The 19,384-nt window shown below is 45.1% G+C and overlaps 1 protein-coding gene across 6 annotated transcripts in view; it reads right to left on the bottom strand.

Moving 5' to 3' along the window:
- The window catches only part of PRR14L (proline rich 14 like), an 84,073-nt gene that overhangs the window by 49,031 nt on the left and 15,658 nt on the right, over positions 1 to 19,384 (bottom strand). For all 6 annotated transcript variants that reach the window (XM_029571148.1, XM_029571150.1, XM_029571149.1 and 3 more), the window contains one exon: positions 96 to 5,523. In XM_029571148.1, the coding sequence (XP_029427008.1) occupies positions 96 to 5,523 (5,428 nt within the window). The remainder of the gene's footprint in view (positions 1 to 95; positions 5,524 to 19,384) is intronic.

The raw sequence follows: 19,384 nt of genomic DNA, 5'->3' as shown, positions 1-19,384 counted from the left end.
CGTCAGCTTTGCTCTGTCTCCATCTGCTGGAAGAAGTGCATAACTCACTGGTTCTGGATCCATCTGTCCATATGCTAAGAAATATAGACTTTTACCTGATCTTGATGCTCACACCTGGCTGCCATGTGGTATGACTGGAATGGGCCGTAGGATCACTGAAAGAAGAGGCAGATGGACTATGCTGGCTCCACATCAGCAGGGCTCGACCCAGCGAGTAAGGCAAAAAAGAGAAGAGTTTGTCTGCCTGGGAGGCCTGAGTCCTTAAACCTTTCAAGCCTTGTTTGAGCTGGGTCATGAAAAGTGACTGGGTGACAGGGGTCCTGTTGGACAAGCTCCTTTTCCTGGTCCAAACTCGATAGCATCCAGGAGATGAAAGTGCTAAGAGTGTGTGAAGACCTGAGCGGCTGCAAACTTCAGAGCTTTCTCCATAGTCACAAGAGGGCCTCAGATGTTTATCATCAAATTGTTGCCCATTGCTCAAACAGAAATCCTTTCTAAGAAAACCAGAAGCTGTTGCTGAAGGGCTCTGGGATAGAAAGCAAGCAAGCATCCCTACTGAAAGCTGCCATGGATAGGTTGGTGGCTCCAATCTGTCACATGCATAAGGTAGAGATGTGACCTTTCTGAGGTCCAACATGCTTTTGGAGTCAAGCTTTATGTGGAGAGAAACTGGGACACTTGGGTTATCAAAGAGCAATGGGAGGGAGCTATTAGCCAAGTCTGTAAAGCACAGTTTGGTGGATTCTGCAGGATAAAGTGCCTGTGGATGAAAGGAAGATTTCCTGGGAGCCTCTTTGGAAACGACAGAACAACTCCAGCTCTCACTCCAGTAGTCATTCAGTTTCAACTTCATGTGCAAAAACATTTCCAGTAGTTGCCTGCATCTTTCAGAAAATACCAAGAGCCTGAAGGCCTGCTGCACAGGGGCCATTTCATGGAGGCTGAAGCCTGGGGTCAGCACTTTGCTAGCCAGCATGGTCAGCTTCTTTAACATTGCCGACTCTTTGATAAGCATCACACTGTTCCTGTGAGTACAGCTGGTTTCCTTTAGGATTGATGCATGGCCCACTAACCTCACTGAGGCAACCACTGCTGCTTCTGGATTAGAAGATTTAGGAGCAGATGCTCTAAAGCTTTGTAGTTTGCAAGAGCAGCTCCTTAAAAACGTAAAGTTTTTATTGGGGTTCAGTTTTTGCACATTCTTCAATTTTTCCTGAACAGTAACATTTTTACACTTCCTGCCGGGTCGTTTCTTCAGTGCTACAACTCTGCTTTGATTATAGCAGTTCCCAAAAGCAATATAGATCTTACCAAGCTCAAGTTCCACAAAGCTACTTGCTGGTGGTACTAGGGGGGTGCCCGGGACACCAGGAAAGCTTTTGATCCAATTAACTAGGAGACGAGGTGATTCTGACAAGGTCTTCACCTGCAGAAGTGGCATGCTGACTGGATATCTGGCAATCTTTGTTTTCTTGCCTTCTTGTATGGTGCTTTTACTATAATTAGTGCAACCTGTGTCATTCCAATGGCTCCTTCTTATAGAATCTTGTTTCTTGAGACCTTTGACATTTGAGGCAGTTGCCCAGGATGACATTAGGTTTCCTGAAGTAGAAATGATGGAATCTCCTTTGCATAATGCTGTTTCTGCTTTAGTACCAGCCCTCTGCATTTGGGGTTTTATCAGCAACTTCTTATAAAGTCTGGCTTCTGCTAGACTGTCTTCCATTTCTTCACACCCCCTCTTTCTCTTAAAGAGTGCTCTCCCTTCTTCAGCCCTAGATCTGGTCACTTTTTTACTTGTCAGAGGCTCATCACTGATCTCAGCTGTCAGCAGGTGTTCAGTGCTCTTTCCACTGCTCTTAGTGCTAGATGAGCTCTGTGTACAAGGTATGGGCTCTGCATAATGAGTCACTGCATCGCTTTCTAGAAGGACCTCCCTGGCTGAGTTGCATTTGGCTTTACTTTTCACAAGCAACACAATACTGACAGGTTTTAGAGACTGATCAACATTTTTGCTGACACTGGTTGAGCTCTGCACTTTGTTTGAGATCAACGAAAGTGTTTTACAGTCTGTCTTAAGAATTGGGTCCCTCTCCGGTCTCTGCTCAGGCGGTTTCAAACCTTTTAACAAGACTGGTGAGGAATCGTCACCATAAATGATGGAACGCAAGAGCAATTCTGATTTGTCTCTTGCTCTCTCATGTGGCGCCTCTGCTCTGTTACACTTCTCTTCATGTGCTGAGCAAGTGGTGCCAACATACGATCTATGGCCAAGTACTGCTGCCACACTCTGCTCATTATTCATCCTCTTACTATTTATGTGAAACCCTCTTGTTATTTCCATGTTGGTTTCATTGGACAGGATCGCTTCCCAATTATGCTCCAACAATGATGCAATGCCATCAATGTCACTTCCTTGTTCAAATAATCTGGAAATATTGGGGTATTTTAAAAATACTCTAAATGAATTACTTTGGATGTCCTGCTGAGCAAGTGTGTCAAAGTCCCTCCTGTATACTACCCAACATTGGTCATTCAGATTAGCTGCTGAGCTCCAGCAGTGTGAAGTCTTTCTGGTTCTGTATCTGTTGCAGGACAGCTCTTTGAAATCTGCTGTATCCATAAAGTCTTTCTGACCGCTCACTACAGACCCATACTCTGACTGAGGACTATCTTCTTCCTGAGCATCAGATAGAGCTTTGAATTTAATTTCAGAGAAGTGTTTCATATCCTCTGTATCATGTGGAAGGCTCTTATATGCTAACTGCAAGTTACAAATAGGCTCACATAATGTCCTAGCACGACACATCTTGTCTGTAACTGCTCCCCCAAACTTTGCTATATTGGCATTCTGGATTTCCTTAGGTGAAGTCTCCTTGCTACCTTTCAGATTTACTGTGTCTTCAGGTATATCACCATCATGTTTTGTATGTGCTGCCTCCTTCATAATGTTTGAATGCTTCACATGATACTGCACACTTTTTTCAAGATGCATTTTAAAATAGCTTGCATTCAGATGCTCAGACATGCCTGCTTTTCTACACAAATCTCCCCAAAGCTTTGCTTGCTTGTTTTTAGTGATGCACATAGGTTGATTAAGCTCTTGTGAGTAAATGGTAACTGATTTTTTGGGCCAAGAGTTTAAACAGTTCATATCTTTCAGAAGTTTAGTCCCCTGGTGCTCTGCAGCATTATTTGATCTCACTATTTTACTCAACTTTTTATCTAAAACCAGAGCATCAATAGACTTGACTGCAGAACAGCAAACTGGCTTCCAGGCAAGGTCCATAGTTTTAAGTCTTGAATATTTCTGTGTCAAAGATGCATCCTTCTGCTGTTCAACAAACTCAGAAAGGTTACATGTGAGACCATCACCCTGCTTTCCCATCTGCATTTTAAGGACTTCTTCTATGTTTTTTGTGGTGTGCAGAGGCTCCAGAGGATAAGGGGGAGATGCGATTCTGTTTAAGCCTCTGCCTATAAAAGATAAATGTGTATTTGTCCAATTTCCGTGAAAGTCATCAAGTGCAGTCTTTCTGTATGATCTCAGACTTAATCTGGTCTCCCCATTATCAGCTGCAGCTTGCAGCACGGTGCAGGATATGCTGCCATCATCCGAAGAGCCCTCCTTCCTCTCACATTGCTGAGTGCATGGAGAGTTCACCGCTTTCAGTCCCACATTTCTGTATATCATTTTAGCATCTGCTAAAGAATTGCTGGTATCAAAAGTACTGCAGCCTGCAAACACAGTGTTTTTTGTTGCATATTTGGCTCTATCTAGAGTTAAACTGTTGTAGATTTCATTATTCTCTGTACCAGTAGGTGCTTCACATTCTATAAAAGAATCACATCCAGAAGGGTTAGCAATATCTTTCCTACTGTCAGTATCTTTCTTTTTTGCCTCAAACCTAGCTTCTTTGAAGGCTGGGCTGTAAGAGCCAGTGTGGTCTAAGCTATCAGCGTTAGAAGTTAAAGGCGAGGAAAGATAATTTGTGCGCTGCACATTATGGGTTACCTCCATCTCTGAATCTCCTAGTATAGTGATACAGCTGTTTTGGGATTTCTTACTTAACTGATTACAACAGTCTGCCAGACTGGAATCTGGGGAAGAGTTGTCTTGTTTGATGCTGTGTTGCACTTCTAGCTCACACTTCTCTGTGGATGCAGAGCCACTGACAGATTCTTTGGAACGACTTTCTACAAACTCAACAATGCTTGAAACTGCGACCTTCCTACCAGACATAGACATTCTGATTTCACAGGGGCAACTAATCTGTTCTTCCATGTTAGAACAAGTATCTTTATGCATTTGGTGATGAAGAATGCAATAAAGGGTTTTCTCTCTGTCTAGCAGTATGTTGGAAGAAGTGCTGCTGAGAACAATATTTTTGCATTTCTGACAGAGATCTGATTTGCCAGACATGCAGAGAAAGTCCGGACCCCCATTAATAGGAATACTTTCAGCTGCAAGTCCCAGATTGTTTCCGCTTCCTGCTTTTAGTAATGAGCTATTTTCTTCTTGTTCACTGACCAAACTATTGAGATTCAAATCACAAGACTTCAGTGTACATTGGTCTTGTTCCTTTAGCACATTTACATGAATTTCTGCAGGAACAATGTTAAACATCTGTCCAGTGCAAAACTCTTCATTTGGTGTAACAGGCGATGATGTGTAGGAAAAGTTGCAACACTTGGAATGGGCAGCTTCTGGAGTTCCACTGGAATCACCTCCTCTCTGAAGGCTACAGATACACAAAGATTCAGTACTGCTCACCCTTGTTTTTTTGTTTTCCCCTTCACTGCCCAGTTGGCAGGCTTCAGGTTTTGTCAAAGGAAACTGTCCTGAAGATGCATTGGAGATCCAGTTCTCCTGCAGTCCAGTTTTCTGCAAAATGCTATCGGGACTTCGGCTTTCAGTCTTTTTAACAGCGACTTGTGACTTGTGCATATCACAGCCATCAGCACTTGTGATCTGAAATGACTCAGCAGCTACCCCAGTAAGTAAACCTCCAAATGCAGACTCTGAATTCTTCTGTGTGGGTAGGATTAAAACTCGGGCACTACAGCAAGAAGATAAGAGCTCATCAGAACTTGAGGACTTGTTGTCTCCACTTGCTTGGTAATTACTGTCACTGTCAAGCACCAAGTTATAAAAAGGACCAACATGGCTCAATTTAGAGGTCCCCTCTGATTCTCTGGTATTAAGTGTGGCACTCTGTTCTGCACAGGTACTTAGTGTTTTACAATCTATTGCTTTTGTTACTGGATTTTGTGTCTGTCCAGTGTCTAAACTTGTTAAATGTCCAAAGGGAATGAAGGCTCCAATTTGTGAAAACTCCCCACGGGCTACTTTTGTGTCTATGTTTAGACATTCGCTGCGCTCCAGCAGGAAGCTTTTATGCTCTCTTTTGTTCTGTCCTGTTCTGCTAAATGTCCTAGTCCCAGTAGCTTCCATACCTGGTGTTTGCTTGCTCAGCTTTTGTAGATACATATTCATTACCTGTGGTTTGTCTTGATTATCAACTGCACAAAAAGAAACATAAAATTAATATTAAACTCCACAATCCTCCTTTTGTTCACACTGGTAGATCACTAACATAAGTTTTAAGAATGTTCTCCCAGCAGTAAAGCAGAGTTGCTTACCTGTAACAGGTGATCTCCTAGGATAGCAGGATGTTAGTCCTCACACATGGGTTACATCATCGGATGGAGCCCAGCACAGAAAACGTATGTCAAAGTTTCTAGAATTTTGACTGAGCATACTGAGCAAGCCCAGCATGCTCTAATCAATGCGGGATCCCTCTTCAGCCTTGGAACATAGAACTACGACAAAAATAATCAAAAATAGGAGAAACTCAACTCCGCGGGGTGGCAGACAGGTTTCGTGAGTACTAACATCCTGCTGTCCTAGGAGAACACCTGTTACAGGTAAGCAATTCTGCTTTCTCCTAGGACAAGCAGGATGATAGTCCTTACACATGGGTGAATCCCTACCTACAGGCTGCTCCCCATCACAAAAGGGGACCAACAAGCACCAACCAGGTGCCAACGGGCACAGCAACCCCAGTGCTGTTAGTAGAGGGAGACAGCCTGAACCCAAACAATGGGCTCTAGGCAGGGAGTATTGGGTCCTACACCTCAAAGAGATTTTGAAGGATAGACTGGCTGAACCTATTGTCACGTCAGCCATCCCTATCCAGACAGTAGTGAGATGTGAATGCGGGGAGAGAACTCCATGTCACAACCTTGCAGATCTCCTCCATGGAAAATGCTTGCAGGTGGGCCACCGACGTTGCTATGGCTCTGACAAAATGAGCCTTGACATGACTCCCAAGATGCAGTCTTGCCTGGTCATAACAGAAGGAGATGTAGTCTGCTAACCAACTGGTTAATGTCTGTTTGGCAATGGCAATTCCCAATTTATTCCTATCAAAAGAAATGAAAAGTTGGGTGGACTGTCTATGGGCTTCTGTCAACTCCAGACAGAAGGCTAAGGCTCTCTTGCAATCCAAACTGTGCAGGGCTCATTTGCCTTGGTGCGAATGGGGCTTGGGAAAGAATGTTGGCAGGATGATTGACTGGTTAAGAATGAAATCTCTCACCACCTTAGGCAAGACCACCCTGTAATGATAACATTTAGTATAAGGTGGATAAGTCATCAAGGTCTGGAGCTTGCTGACCCTGCGCACTGAAGTGACCGCCACCAAAAATGTGACCTCCCAGGTCAGGTACTTCAGGTCACAGGAGCACAGCGGCTCAAAAGGAGCTTTTATCAGCTGAGCTAACACCAACGTTGAGGTTCCAGGACACAGTGGGAGGCCTTAGGGGAGGCTTCAATTGAAGCAGGCCCCGCATAAAGCGTTTAACTATAGGATGCACAGAGAGATGGGTGTACCATCTACACCTTGGTGGTATGTGCCAGTTGCATTCATCCTTTCTGTTCTTTGTAAACTGATTTGATATGATCTTTATCATGAAAGTCGGTATAGAAAAGCTTTAAACAAATAAATAAATAATGGAGTTGGTTTCAAGCCAGCTTTCGATAGGTGTATAAAGTAGTCAAGCAATTTTTGTGTGGGGCAGGAGAAAGGATCTAGGGCATTCTGCTCACACCACAAAAAACCTCCTCCACTTTAGTCCGTAGGACTTTCTAGTAGAAGGCTGTCTGAAAGCAACCAGGACCCGAGACAAATCCTCAAAAAGATCAAGTGGCTGCAGGATCAACCTCTCAATATCCAGGCTGTGAGCAACAGGGTCTGGAGGTTGGGATGCTGTAGCCTGCCCTGATCTTGCATGAAGTGGTCTTGGGAAGTCCCTAGACTAATTGGTTTCTGGATGGACAACTCCCGAAGGAGAGGAAACTAAATCTGTCTCAGCCAATGAGGGCTATGAGGATCATGGTCCCTCGGTCCTCACAAAGCTTCAACAGAGTCTTTGTGACTAGAACAATGGGAGGATACATGTACAAAAGACCCCTGCCCCAATGCTGGGCAAAGGTGTCTGAGGCTGGTTTGCCATCTGACCTATACAGGGAGCAGAACTGAGTCACCTTCCTATTGCAGGGGGACACAAACAAGTCCACCTCTGGGCTTCCCCAGAGGCGGAATATCCGGTTTGCTACCCCCTGGTTAAGAGACCACTAGTAGGTTCTGAAGGCCCGACTCAGGTCTGTTGGCTATCAAATTCTCTGTTCCGGCTAGATACATGGCCCTGAGTACCATTCTGTGGGACAGGGTCCAGGACCAAATCTGGACTGCTTCCCAAACAGGGTACGATCCTGTGCTTCCCTGCTTGTTGAAATACCACATAGCAACTTAGTTGTCTGTCTGTATCAAGACAATCTTGCTGGATAGCCGATCCCTGAAAGCCCATAGCGCGTACCTGATTGCCTGGAGCTCCAGGAAGTTGAATTGACACCATGCTTCCTGGGCGGACCATAGGCCCTGAGTGTGGAGCCCCTCTACATGAGCTCCCCACTCCAAGGTCGATGCATCCGTGGTTAGGACAATTTGGGAAAGGGGATTTTGGAAAGATATTCCCAGTTCCAAATTTGAGAGAGCCTGCCAACAGGACAAACAGTCCTGGAGAGGCAGAGTGACTCAGATGCGAGCCTACAGGTTCACACTGTGGTGCCACTGTGACTCAGGGTCCATTGGGCTCTGCGCATGTGTAAATGTGCCAAGGGAATGGGGAAGCAAGATGGGGGCGTGAACCGAGTGGTGGTAATACTGCTCTTAGTTTCTTTAGAGATATTACCTAAATATGCCGCATAAAAGGAAAGGAAAGATACAAGTCTACCCCTCCGACTCGGCCTTTCCCTCTGGGCAGTGTCTTATCACCACATATTCCGGGAAAGCAACTGAACAGGGGGAAAATGCCCCCACTATGACAGTCGATGGAGGAGCATCGACATCGATGGGGGAAATTACCTTAAGCCCCCTGGATCCTCGTGCTCCAATGGCTGCGATTTCCCCGGACTTCCCTCTGTCAGCTGTGAATCGAGACGCCAACACGGCTTCAGCGATTCCGGACGTAGGGGGGCAGAGAGGAGGAATGCCCTTGACCCTCTCGTGGGATCTTTGGAGGCTCCAGTTGGTGCGGAACCGAAGGCAATGCTTGTTACATCGACCCCAGAGAGGGAGCAGGAGGTGTGTGAGAGAGTTACAGCTACAACAGGGGAAATTTTGTTGGAGGAAATCTCTTTGGAGAGGAAAATCGGTGATTCTACCCATTTTCAATTACCTCCTAAACCAGCAACAGTAATTTTGGATGCAATATGGGACCTAGTAGCTGCTTTGGGTAGTTTGCTGCGGAATCACAATACAAAGCTGGACAATTTCAATATTAAACTTAAATCGTGTGAAGTTCAATTAAATGAGATTAAACCTCGGGTGGACTCTATGGAAATAGCAATGCAGAAAACTCAGGACTGTAATGTCAAACTGATTAAAGATTTAACCAGTGTCTTGCGTAGACTTGAGAATTTGGAAAATTACTCAAGGCATTTAAAACTTACGATTTTTGAATTTTCCTAAAATAGTGGGCGAGATCCCCTTTATAAAACTTAAAAAAAATATTTCCTTGAAATTCTTAAATTTGAAGAAGAAAAGACTCCTTGCATTAGCAAGATGTATTTTCTACCTGTTTCCACTAAAGAAAAAGTTTCTATGGTTAATCGTCCTGAGATACCGGAAAATCTAACTCAGTTTCTGGAGGATTCAATGGCTGAGTTTTATGAGCGTGCAACTCTTCTGGTGTCGTTTGTGTCCGAGAAAGAACTTAGCGAAGTCATGAGAAAATATTTTAAAGTTATAACTGTTCCATTTTATGGATCTCTTGTTCGAATATATCCAGACTTCACTCGTGCAACACAATATAGGAGAGATTTTCTTGCATTAAGGGCACAAATAGTTTCCCTAAGTTTTTCCTTTATACTGAGATACCCATGCAAATGCATTGTTAGATCCCAAAATTAATGTTTTGTTTTCTTTTTGCCCGAAGAGTTTAAATCATTTATTAATTCAAGGAGTATTATAACTATCTCTCCTGGTATTTACAGGTCTGAGGAACCATAAGGTATAAGGTTGCTTTAATACGTTAAGCCTGTTTCTTTATCTATTTAGTAAAATCTTCTTGATGTCCGCTTCCTTTCTTACAACAATGTTTCTTGTTGGAAAAATGTATGTTTCCTGAAAATTAGTTTATCTAATTAGGTTTATATGTAATAATAGCATTTTTGTTTTCTAATATAGTAAGAATTTATCTTGCTTGTATTTTGATAAAAATGATTTAAAAAAAAATGTGCCAAGGGAATGACATGGACGGTTGCGGCCATATGGCCAACAGCTTCAACATGTGCCAAGCTGAAACCTGTTGGTTCTGTTGAATCACTACTGCTATGGATGCCAAGGTGACTGCCCTGGAATGCAGCAGAAAGGCTTTTACCTGAGCCGTGTCTAGCAGGGCTCCTATGAAGTCCAAGCGAGGTGACGGGCTGAGATGGGACTTCAGATGACGAACACTAGTGACTCCAATACCCAGATGGTCAAGCGCATGGACCCAACTGCCCCAGCCTGGGAGGTTGCTCTTGACCAGCCAATTGTCCAAGTAAGGGAAAACATGCACTCCCAGTCTGTGGAAGTGCACCTCCACCATGGCCAGACATTTTATAAAGGTACGTGGGGCCAATGCTAGCCCAAATGGCAACACTCTGTACTGGAAGTGCTGTTTTCCCACCACAAATCCGAGATACTTCCTGTGACCTGGGAAGACCTCAATGTGAGTGTATGCGTCCTTTAAATCGAGGGAGCATAGCCAGTCCCCTTTTTGCAGAAGGGAAAACAGGGTGCCCAGGGAAACCATCTTGAACTTTTCTCTTTTTAGAAATTTGTTTAAGGCCCTCAGGTCTAGGATGAGATGGAGTCCCCCTGTTCTCTCTGGAATCAGGACGTACCGGAGTAGAATTCCTGCCTTCTTTGCCCTGGTGGGACAAGCTCGACCATTCTGGCAGTTAAGAGAGCAGAGAGCTCCTGAAATAGTACCTCCTGATGCGCTACAGGTCCCCAAAATGGGCACAGAGGATTATGTGGCAGGACACCCAATAGGTTTAATTGGTACCCTTGATGGACGATGGACAAGACCCACTGGTCCGAGGTTATACTGGGCCACCAATCTGCAAAGAACTGTAGCCTGTCTCCGACTGGGAGATCCAGCATCTCTGGTACAGGTGGCTGGTTTATACTCCCTATGATCCAGTCAAAAATCCCATCCCAGTATTTGGCTGGGGAGCCAGCTGGGGCTTGGGAGCTCTCTGTTGCCTGGGACAGCCTCATGAGCTCACCCTCTACGAACGGGAGGGAGGGGCCGGAGGATAGTACTTCATTTGGCGGTAGAAAGACTTCCTCTGACCCTGCCTTGTGGACCTCCTGGCTGAGGAGGGAGGATCTGAAGTGCTGGTGGAGAGCTGTTGGAGGGTCTCATGGTGATCTTGCAGTTGGGCCCCCACATCTCTCACCTTATCTCCAAAGAGATTCTCTCCTGAACACGGCAGGTCAGCGAGTCTTTCCAGTACCTCCAGTTGGAGATCCGAGGCCTGCAGCCATGCCATTCTGCAGGCGCCAATTCTCGCTGCAGAGACTCCCACTGCTGTCTCCAAAACATCATAGGTAGAATGAACCTCGTGTTTTCCACACTCCAGGCCCTGATGTACCAGTGATAAGAGGGAGCCTTGCTGCTGTAGAGGCATTAGCTTGGCCATCTCTTGCATCTGCTTCCAGAGGTTGCTAGAGTATTGGCTCATGTAGAGCTGGTAAGAGGCAATGCAGGCAATAAGTATGGCCCCTTGGAACACTTTCCTCCCAAGAGCATCCATTGCTCTATGATCCTTGCCCCGGGGTGCCGAAGCATGGGTCCAAGAGTGCTTGGCCTTCTTGAGAGCGGATTCAATCAATACCGATTGGTGTGACAGTTGACACTTCTGTTGGACAAAGTAAACCCCATCTGTCTTCCTGTTAATGGAAGGTATTGTGAGGGGGTGCTCCCAGATCCTCAGTAGCAACTCCCTAAAGATCTTGTGCACTGGGACCTCCACAATCTCTTCAGGGGCCTCCATGAACTGGAGATCTCCAGCATCTTATGCCTGGCATCTTCCTCCATCATCATCTGTATAAAACCTGCGAAGGTCAGGTCCTCTGGAGGAGACCTCCTTTGCTCATCTGGAGGAGACTGTTCCAAAGGGAGACCCTCTGAGTCCTTGAAGGAGGATTCCGCAGTGTCATCCCCCCAAGGTTATTCGCGGCCTCATCCTCACTGTAGTCTACAGGGGATGAGGCCCTGGGTGCTCAGCCTTCATCCAGAGGCATGGGCATCGGTGGCACCGGTGCAAGCCCTGGCAAAGCTGGATGGGGGGGCTGCAGACCTCGGTGTCTTTGCCAGCCTCGATGGAGCTTCCTCCTCGGAGAAACCGGCAATGAGCACTATATTGGTCAGGGGGAAGCATAAGTGCCCCACCGGGCATCGATGGCCTCCCGGGAACGATGCCAACTGGGCCAGTAATACACCAAGAAGCACGCTGAGCTGTTTCAACAGGGCGAGTGCCGGCACCTGTACCGCCGGTGCCGCTGATCAATGCCCTGCAACGCCCGCTGGACCGCCAGTTGGACCCTGTGCTCCAACTCCAAGTTGCCAAAGCCAAAACTGACTGGCAGGCAGGAGGGGGTGGCCAGATCTTCCTCTGTGCCCCGAGATGGATCGGCAACTGGCACCAGGACCAGTGGAGACCATCGTGGACCCCCAGCATCGATGGAGGATGGGCACTCCTCGCCGTGAGGTCGTTTCGGGGCATCACGGTAGGAGCCAGCATCTTCCCAAGCCCGGCACCGTGCATCGAGGGTGACCAGTGCCAATGCTTCCTTGGCTTCCCTCAGTGCAGAGGTTGTGCTGACGAACCAGATGTCCTCGACTTGGAAGTGACCGACTGGGGCCAGTCCCTGGCACTCCTATTCACCGACACCGTCAACAGAGCCGACAGCCCTAATGCCTCAGACTTCCTCGACCCGAAGATCTTCTCCATCTTATCGAGCTGAGTGCAACATCCCTTAGGGGTCATCTGGGCACACATGTGGCAACCCAGGATGTTGTGTGATGTCCCCAGGCAGAGCACTCACACCTTGTGGGGATCCGTGTTGGACATGGTCCTCGGACACTGGGGGCACCAACGGAAACCAGACAAGGCCATGACCAACGAAAGAAAAAGGGGAAAAACGAAGACAGTGAAGGTGGGCGATCAATGCCAGTGGGCACTAAGGCACCACAGCCACGGAAGGGGGAACGGAAGTGAAAAGACTTACCGAACCTCCAAAAAAACTAACTGGGGAAACTAGAGGGAACTGAGAGAGACCCGTGATCACTGAATTTACATGAAGAACCCAAACAGGACAGTTTCCAATAAGAAAAGTCACAAGCTCATGTCTCCTGCAAGGCGAAAACTCCGTGGAAAAAAAAAAAAAAAAAGAGAGACTGAAGAGGGACCCCCACAAGGACACGGAGATTAGGGCATGCTCAGTATGCTCAAAGTTCCAGAAACTTTGACATAAGTTTTCCGTGCCGGGCTCCATCCGATGATGTCACCCATTTGTGACATCCTACTTGTCCTAGGAGAAATGGTGATATTCCTGTTAAAGTATCCATTTCCTCTTTTGGATTTGCTCCAGTATGTAAAACAGTACAGATCATGTGTTATTTCTTGGGTAGCCAAGGATGCTCTATGTTCAAGCTTGTCTTTCAAGAATCAACTTATAAAATTCATATTAATAAATAACTATTTCTCACTTAGTAATTATGTCCATTTCCGAAAACATAATGAGAATAACGATGCAACCACAGTCCACCACCTTATTCGTGGCAAAACTGGAAGTCACTTACTTGTCTACCTTTCACATCATACCTCTCCCCTACCTATAACACTGTCCAAGTTATTCTAACCTGGAGTGCTAGTGCCACCTACATATTTGCCTTTCATTTCACACCTTTTCCCCATCTTCGCTATTGTCTAAGTTATTCAAACCAGGAGTGCCAGTGACACCTGTATAGCCACCTTTCGTACCACATCTCTCCCCTATCTTTAATACACTGTCCAAGTTATTCTAATCTCGAGTGCCAGCCAGCGTTGCTTACATATCCACCTTCCATATCACACCTCTTCCCCTATCTTCACTACTATCCAAATTATTCTAATCTGGAGTTCCCATGACAGCTACATATCTGCCTTTTATCACACACCCACACACCTCTTCCCCTATCTTCAATACTGTCCAGGTTATTCTAACCCAGGGACACATCTCTGCCTTTCATATCACACCTCGTCTCCCATCTTCAATACTGTCAAAAGTTTTCTAATGTGGACTGCCAGTGAACAGGATCTCATCCAGGGCCACAGTAACATCAAATATTGCTTACCTCATGTCTATTTTAAATTCATCTAATGCTCATAAATTAATAATCTTAATATTGCCAACAAAAAAAGACAGAGGAACACAAACATTCATGTACCGGAAACCTACAGGCTAAACCAGTTACCTATGAAACAGAAGATTCCTTTCCACCTCAAACACATGAAGCCAAGTCACACAAAATAACTACATTCAGACACAAGGACTGGAGCCAACAGAAAAACAAACCCTTAGAGGAAACTCATAAATGAGACAAAGTCTGGGGCAAAAGGGGACACAGAATATCTTTAGAACTGGGCCTCAAAACTTCAGACCAGTCCTCCACCCATTTTACACAGAATTCAACTTTCATCCAGACCCCTGAGGTACAGCAATTGGACATATAATTTTAGCAACTTAAAAAAAATAAAAAAGTGATATATGTACCCACACATTATATAATAATTTATGCTTTCAACACCTGCATAATTTGATATCTATGTAAACATATTGTTACACCTAGCTCTGTTTGAATAGCCTGTCTTAAAACAATCCACTTGAAGTACCTTAAATAGCTGTGTTACCAGAACCACACAACTTACAACATTACAGAACAAGGAAAAACATCTTAGAACTGCTCAATATTCTGAGAACAACAAATGCTAAGCGCACACTTCAGCAGGGCTGAAAAAAAATCCCAGAAGCAAGGTCACTTGAATGCCTCAGGTTTGGCACATGTTGCCTAAAATTTAAAAAATGCAAAAGAAGAAATTATAAAAAATAAACTAAAAAAATGATAAAAGCAAAGATAAGAAAAAAGCCAAACAAAAAACAACAAAAAAAGAAAAAGCAGGAAAAAAAAATTAGAAAATTTTTCCTTGGCTCCTAAAATGGTTTGAACAGCACTTAAGTTTTGTCAGTATATTATTATGTTTGGCCAGCTGTGCTAGGCACTCCGTAACTGGCCTCACTCACCCAAATACCATGGGTCCTCCATGCTGTGGTCCTTGTTGCTCCTTAGGCACACGTACACTTTTAACATGTAGACCCCACAGTGGAAAATCCCCTTGCAGCACCTGCTGATGTCACCGACTCAGGGGATTTAAACCCTACTCACTCAGCACACAGACACCTTCGCAATAGGCATTCTGCTAAGGTTAGCAGTGGTTGTTGCACAGCGTGTTCCTGTGTGACTGTACTTTTCCTGGTCCTGGCCTCGATCCATGGTTCCTGCTGTGCTCCCTGGTCTCTCTCCTCGGCCCTACTGTGTACTTCCTTCTTGTGCTCCAACCCCAGACTGGCACCAGACTTTTCTCTATTTGTCATCTGCCTTGACCTCATAACGGAGGTGGACTGCATCTCTGCTTGCCACCTGCCTTGATCTCGGAACAGAACTGGACTACACCTTGCTGCCTTGACCTTGGTACAGACCTGGACTTTCTCCTTTGCCTGCTACCTGCCCAGACAGGACTGCTACCTCACATCTCTTGCCCAATAGTCTTCTCTCTGCTGTCTCCTTTGGATCAGACGTGCAAGTCCTGCCAGCTGCCAGAACCCGTGGGTTCAACTCAAGGAGGAAGCAGTTGGCTAAGGAGAAGATCTACTCATGTGGAGTGTCAGCTGCAGTCTGTTAAGGCCTATCTTATGCCAACTTAACAGCTGCTCAAGGGCTTACTTCCCAGAGTGTGACCTTGTGAAGGCCATGAGCTCTGCTGACTCACCGGTACTTCAGCTATTGCAAGGGCTTACTTTGCAAGACAGCAGCTCACGGGGACAAAGTAGAACATCTGCTAATATATTGATGCAGACCAGTTAAAAGGCACAGCTGTACTAACAGGTAAAAGAAAAGCAGATCACATTACACCTGTTCTCAATCAATTACAGTGGCTCCCTATTGAAAAAAGAGTAGAATTCAAAGTTCTCTCTATTCTTCACAATGCAATATACAAAGCCGATTACTCCACCTTTGATGACATCATTCACTTACATTGCTCTCAACGAACAACAAGAACGACTAGTAAAATCCAACTTGTGATTCCCTCACTCCCACAGGCCAAATTATCCTCCACCAGAAACAGAGCCCTTTCCATTATTGGCCCAAAACTCTGGAATTCATTACCTCATTTCCTCACCAATCAAGAAAACTTAAAATCCTTCAAAAAAGACCTAAAATCCTGGCTACTCAGCCAATCTTTTAAAGACTGCACTCAATGAACTTATAGTATATTAACATAGCCTGCTATCTTTCAATATCTCCTTCAATCAATCTCCCTGTTTCATGACGCAGATGTCCTCTGTTTTTCATTGTTCCCAGATATCTCTGTTCACCTACTCAGGGTTTCCACCCTGTGTTATCCTGTTATACTCATTCTCCTTGTTATGTCTTTGCTCATCATTGTTAATTTTTGATATTTTTATATTTCCAACATTGTTCAATGTAACACGTTGTTCTGTATGTAAACCGGAGTGAAGGCAACTCTGCTATACCTCGGTATATAAAAAATGCTAAATAAATAAATACATAACTTTGGCTATTGCATGGATGGCGCTGGTTCCACATGCTCCGCCAGGAATGACTAGCATCTGCCTTTCGCCTTCTCCTCACTATGATGCGGAATCAAAGTCCTGCAGGAGCTTTTTGAACCAGTGTCAGATCGTGTTTGAGTTACAGGCTGCTAGCTTCCCTTCCGAATGGGCAAAGGTAGCCTACATCATTTCTCTTCTCACCAGACAGGCTTTGGCTTGGGCATCACTGCTATGGGAATGTAACAACTCCTCAATAAATAGCTTGTCCGAGTTTCTGGAGAATTTCCATAGGGTTTTTGAGGAACTGGGCTGATCTTCTGCTGCAGCCGACCTCTTGTGTCTTCACCAAGGATCACAAACAGTGGGTCAATATGCAATCAAATTCCAGATGTTGGCGGCAGAACTTCCCTGTAACAAAGAGTCTCAGGGCAGTATTCTGGCAAGGTCTAGCTACTCCCATCAAGGATAAATTAGTGGGACGCAAAATTCCCGCAACACTGGATGCCTTGATCTCTCTCTGCACCTTGATTGATGTTCATTTTCAAGAAAGGGCTTGGGAGTGAGGCCAATCCTGTACAAGCCCAAGCTTGCCCCCCCCCCCCAGTATCCTCTTCAGTTCCCTCAAAGGGAGGCGAATCTCTGTCTCTCCAGAGGAACACATGCAGGTGGGCAGATCCCACTTGACCACAGTAGAAAGATGTAGACACTGACGTGAAAATCTGTCTCTATTGTTCCAAGTCTGGGCATCGCATCGCCACTTGTCCCATGAAGCTGGAAAACCCCAGTACCTTGAACTGGTCGGGGAGGCAACTGTAGACCAATTCACTCAGTCTCCCCTCTCCCAGATAGTCCTACCAGTTTACCTCCAGACCCACACACTCTGGAAATATTAATTGAAACATTTCCTGGACTCTGGGGCCGTTGGCAATTTTATTGACAAGCATCTGGTCTGTCAATACCACCTTTCATTGGACCCTTTGTTTTGCCCTCTGTTCATCTCCTCAGTCTATGGTGAGTCATTGCCAGGGAAAATCACAGCAATAATCCAACCCTTAATCCTTCGGGTCAATATCCTGCCAAGGTATTCCTAGGATCAAAGACATGGTCCCCCAGTGGGTCAACACAAGATATACAAGCTTGGAGTCAGGATTGCTTCCAGCGTTGCCTCCATCAGGTGCTGACACCCACAAATCTTGCTCTCTCAGAAATATTCCTACCTCAGACTCCAGCAGGCATAGGCAGCCTATCTGGATGTTTTTTGTAAGAAGTGTGCAGAGTCCCTTCCACCTCATTGGGCCTATGATTGCCCTACAGATCTGCAACCGGGGAAAATGCCACCATGTAGGAGAATCTACCTATTATCCATGCCAGAGACTCAGGCCATGTCCTTATATATCAAAAAGAACCTTGAGAGGGACTTAATTTGTCCATCACCACACACTGGAGCCAGATTTTTCTTTATCGCCAAGAAAGACAGAACCTTTAGGCCATTTATTGACTACTGTGTCCTAACACTATTATCATTAAGAACAAAAACCTGGTTATACAAACAAGAATTCATAATTGATGATACAGCTATGTAATGTATCCTGGCATAAATCTAGCCCAGCAGCTTAAATATTGTGTTTTATAAGTATGTATGTTTGTTTTATTGCACTATTTGTAAATGCATAGATTTTTATTATGTATGTTGTAAACCACTGTGATCATCCTTTTGAAGTAACAGTATATAAGATTCTTTTAAATAAGTAAATAAATACATAAATAAATATCCTTTACTGCTCACCTCGGAGTTATTGGACTGGCTCCAAGGGGCATATGTTTTCACTAAACTGGACCTCTGAAGAGCCTATAATGTGATCAGTATTCGGCAAAGTGATGAATGGAAGACCACGTTTAACACCAGAGACAGTCATTATGAATACCTCGTCATGCTCTTCGGCCGCTCCAATACCCCGGCAGAATTTCAGAACTTCATGGGATCTTCTACAGATATGTGTCTTAGTATATCTCAACGATATTCTCATCTTTTCCCCAGACACTTGCCCAGCATTGCTCTCAGGTAAAAATAATCCTTCAACGTCTCAGCAAAAATCAGTTGTATGCTAAACTAGAAGAATGTTCTTTGGAATGCTTGGAATTACCCTTTTTGAAATATATCATTTCTGCCCAAGGTTTGAAGATGGACCCTGCCAAGTTGTCGGCCATCAAAGAGTTGCCACATCCTATGGGCCTCAAGGTGTTGCAACGTTTCCTGGGCTTCACGAACTATCATCGATAGTTCATCCCCCATTTCTCATATCTTATGTCTCCACTCACAGCCCTTACTCACAAAGAGGCTAACCTCAAGGATTGGCTGGAGGAAGCCATCCAAGCCTTTCAACAACTAAAGGCCATCTTCAGTTCTGCCTCCTTCCTATGACATCCTGACCCTGAGAAGGCCTTCTGTCTTGAGGTGGATGGCTCTTCTATTGGAGCGGGAGTAGTTCTCTCCCAGATGACCTCAGGGGTAAACTTTGTCCCTGCTCCTTTTCACAAAAGTTTTCCCTTGTGGAAAGGAATTACACTATCAGGGATCAAGAGCTCTTGGCTATCAAACTTGCCCTAGAGGAGTGGCACCATCAATTAAAATGAGCCAAACTCCCGGTTTTGGTCATCACGGATCATAAACATCTCCTCTATCTTCCCAAAGCGAAGATACTCAACCCTTGCCAAGCAAAACACCAGAGCAGATGCCTTATCTCACTCCTTAAATACTGCAGACACCACCATTGAACCACAATTAATATGAGATCCAGCTAAGATCCTCGTCACAACCACTTTCTCTGTCCCACCTGGCAAAACCTTGGTACCTACACACCTATGAGAAAAAGTCCTTCATTGGAGCAATGATTCCAAATTAGGGAAATATCAGGGCATTTGAAAAACTA

Source organism: Rhinatrema bivittatum, chromosome 11 (genome assembly GCF_901001135.1).
Source record: "Rhinatrema bivittatum chromosome 11, aRhiBiv1.1, whole genome shotgun sequence".
In the NCBI taxonomy this organism is placed as follows: domain Eukaryota; kingdom Metazoa; phylum Chordata; class Amphibia; order Gymnophiona; family Rhinatrematidae; genus Rhinatrema; species Rhinatrema bivittatum.
This window is presented reverse-complemented; position numbering and strand designations above follow the sequence as displayed.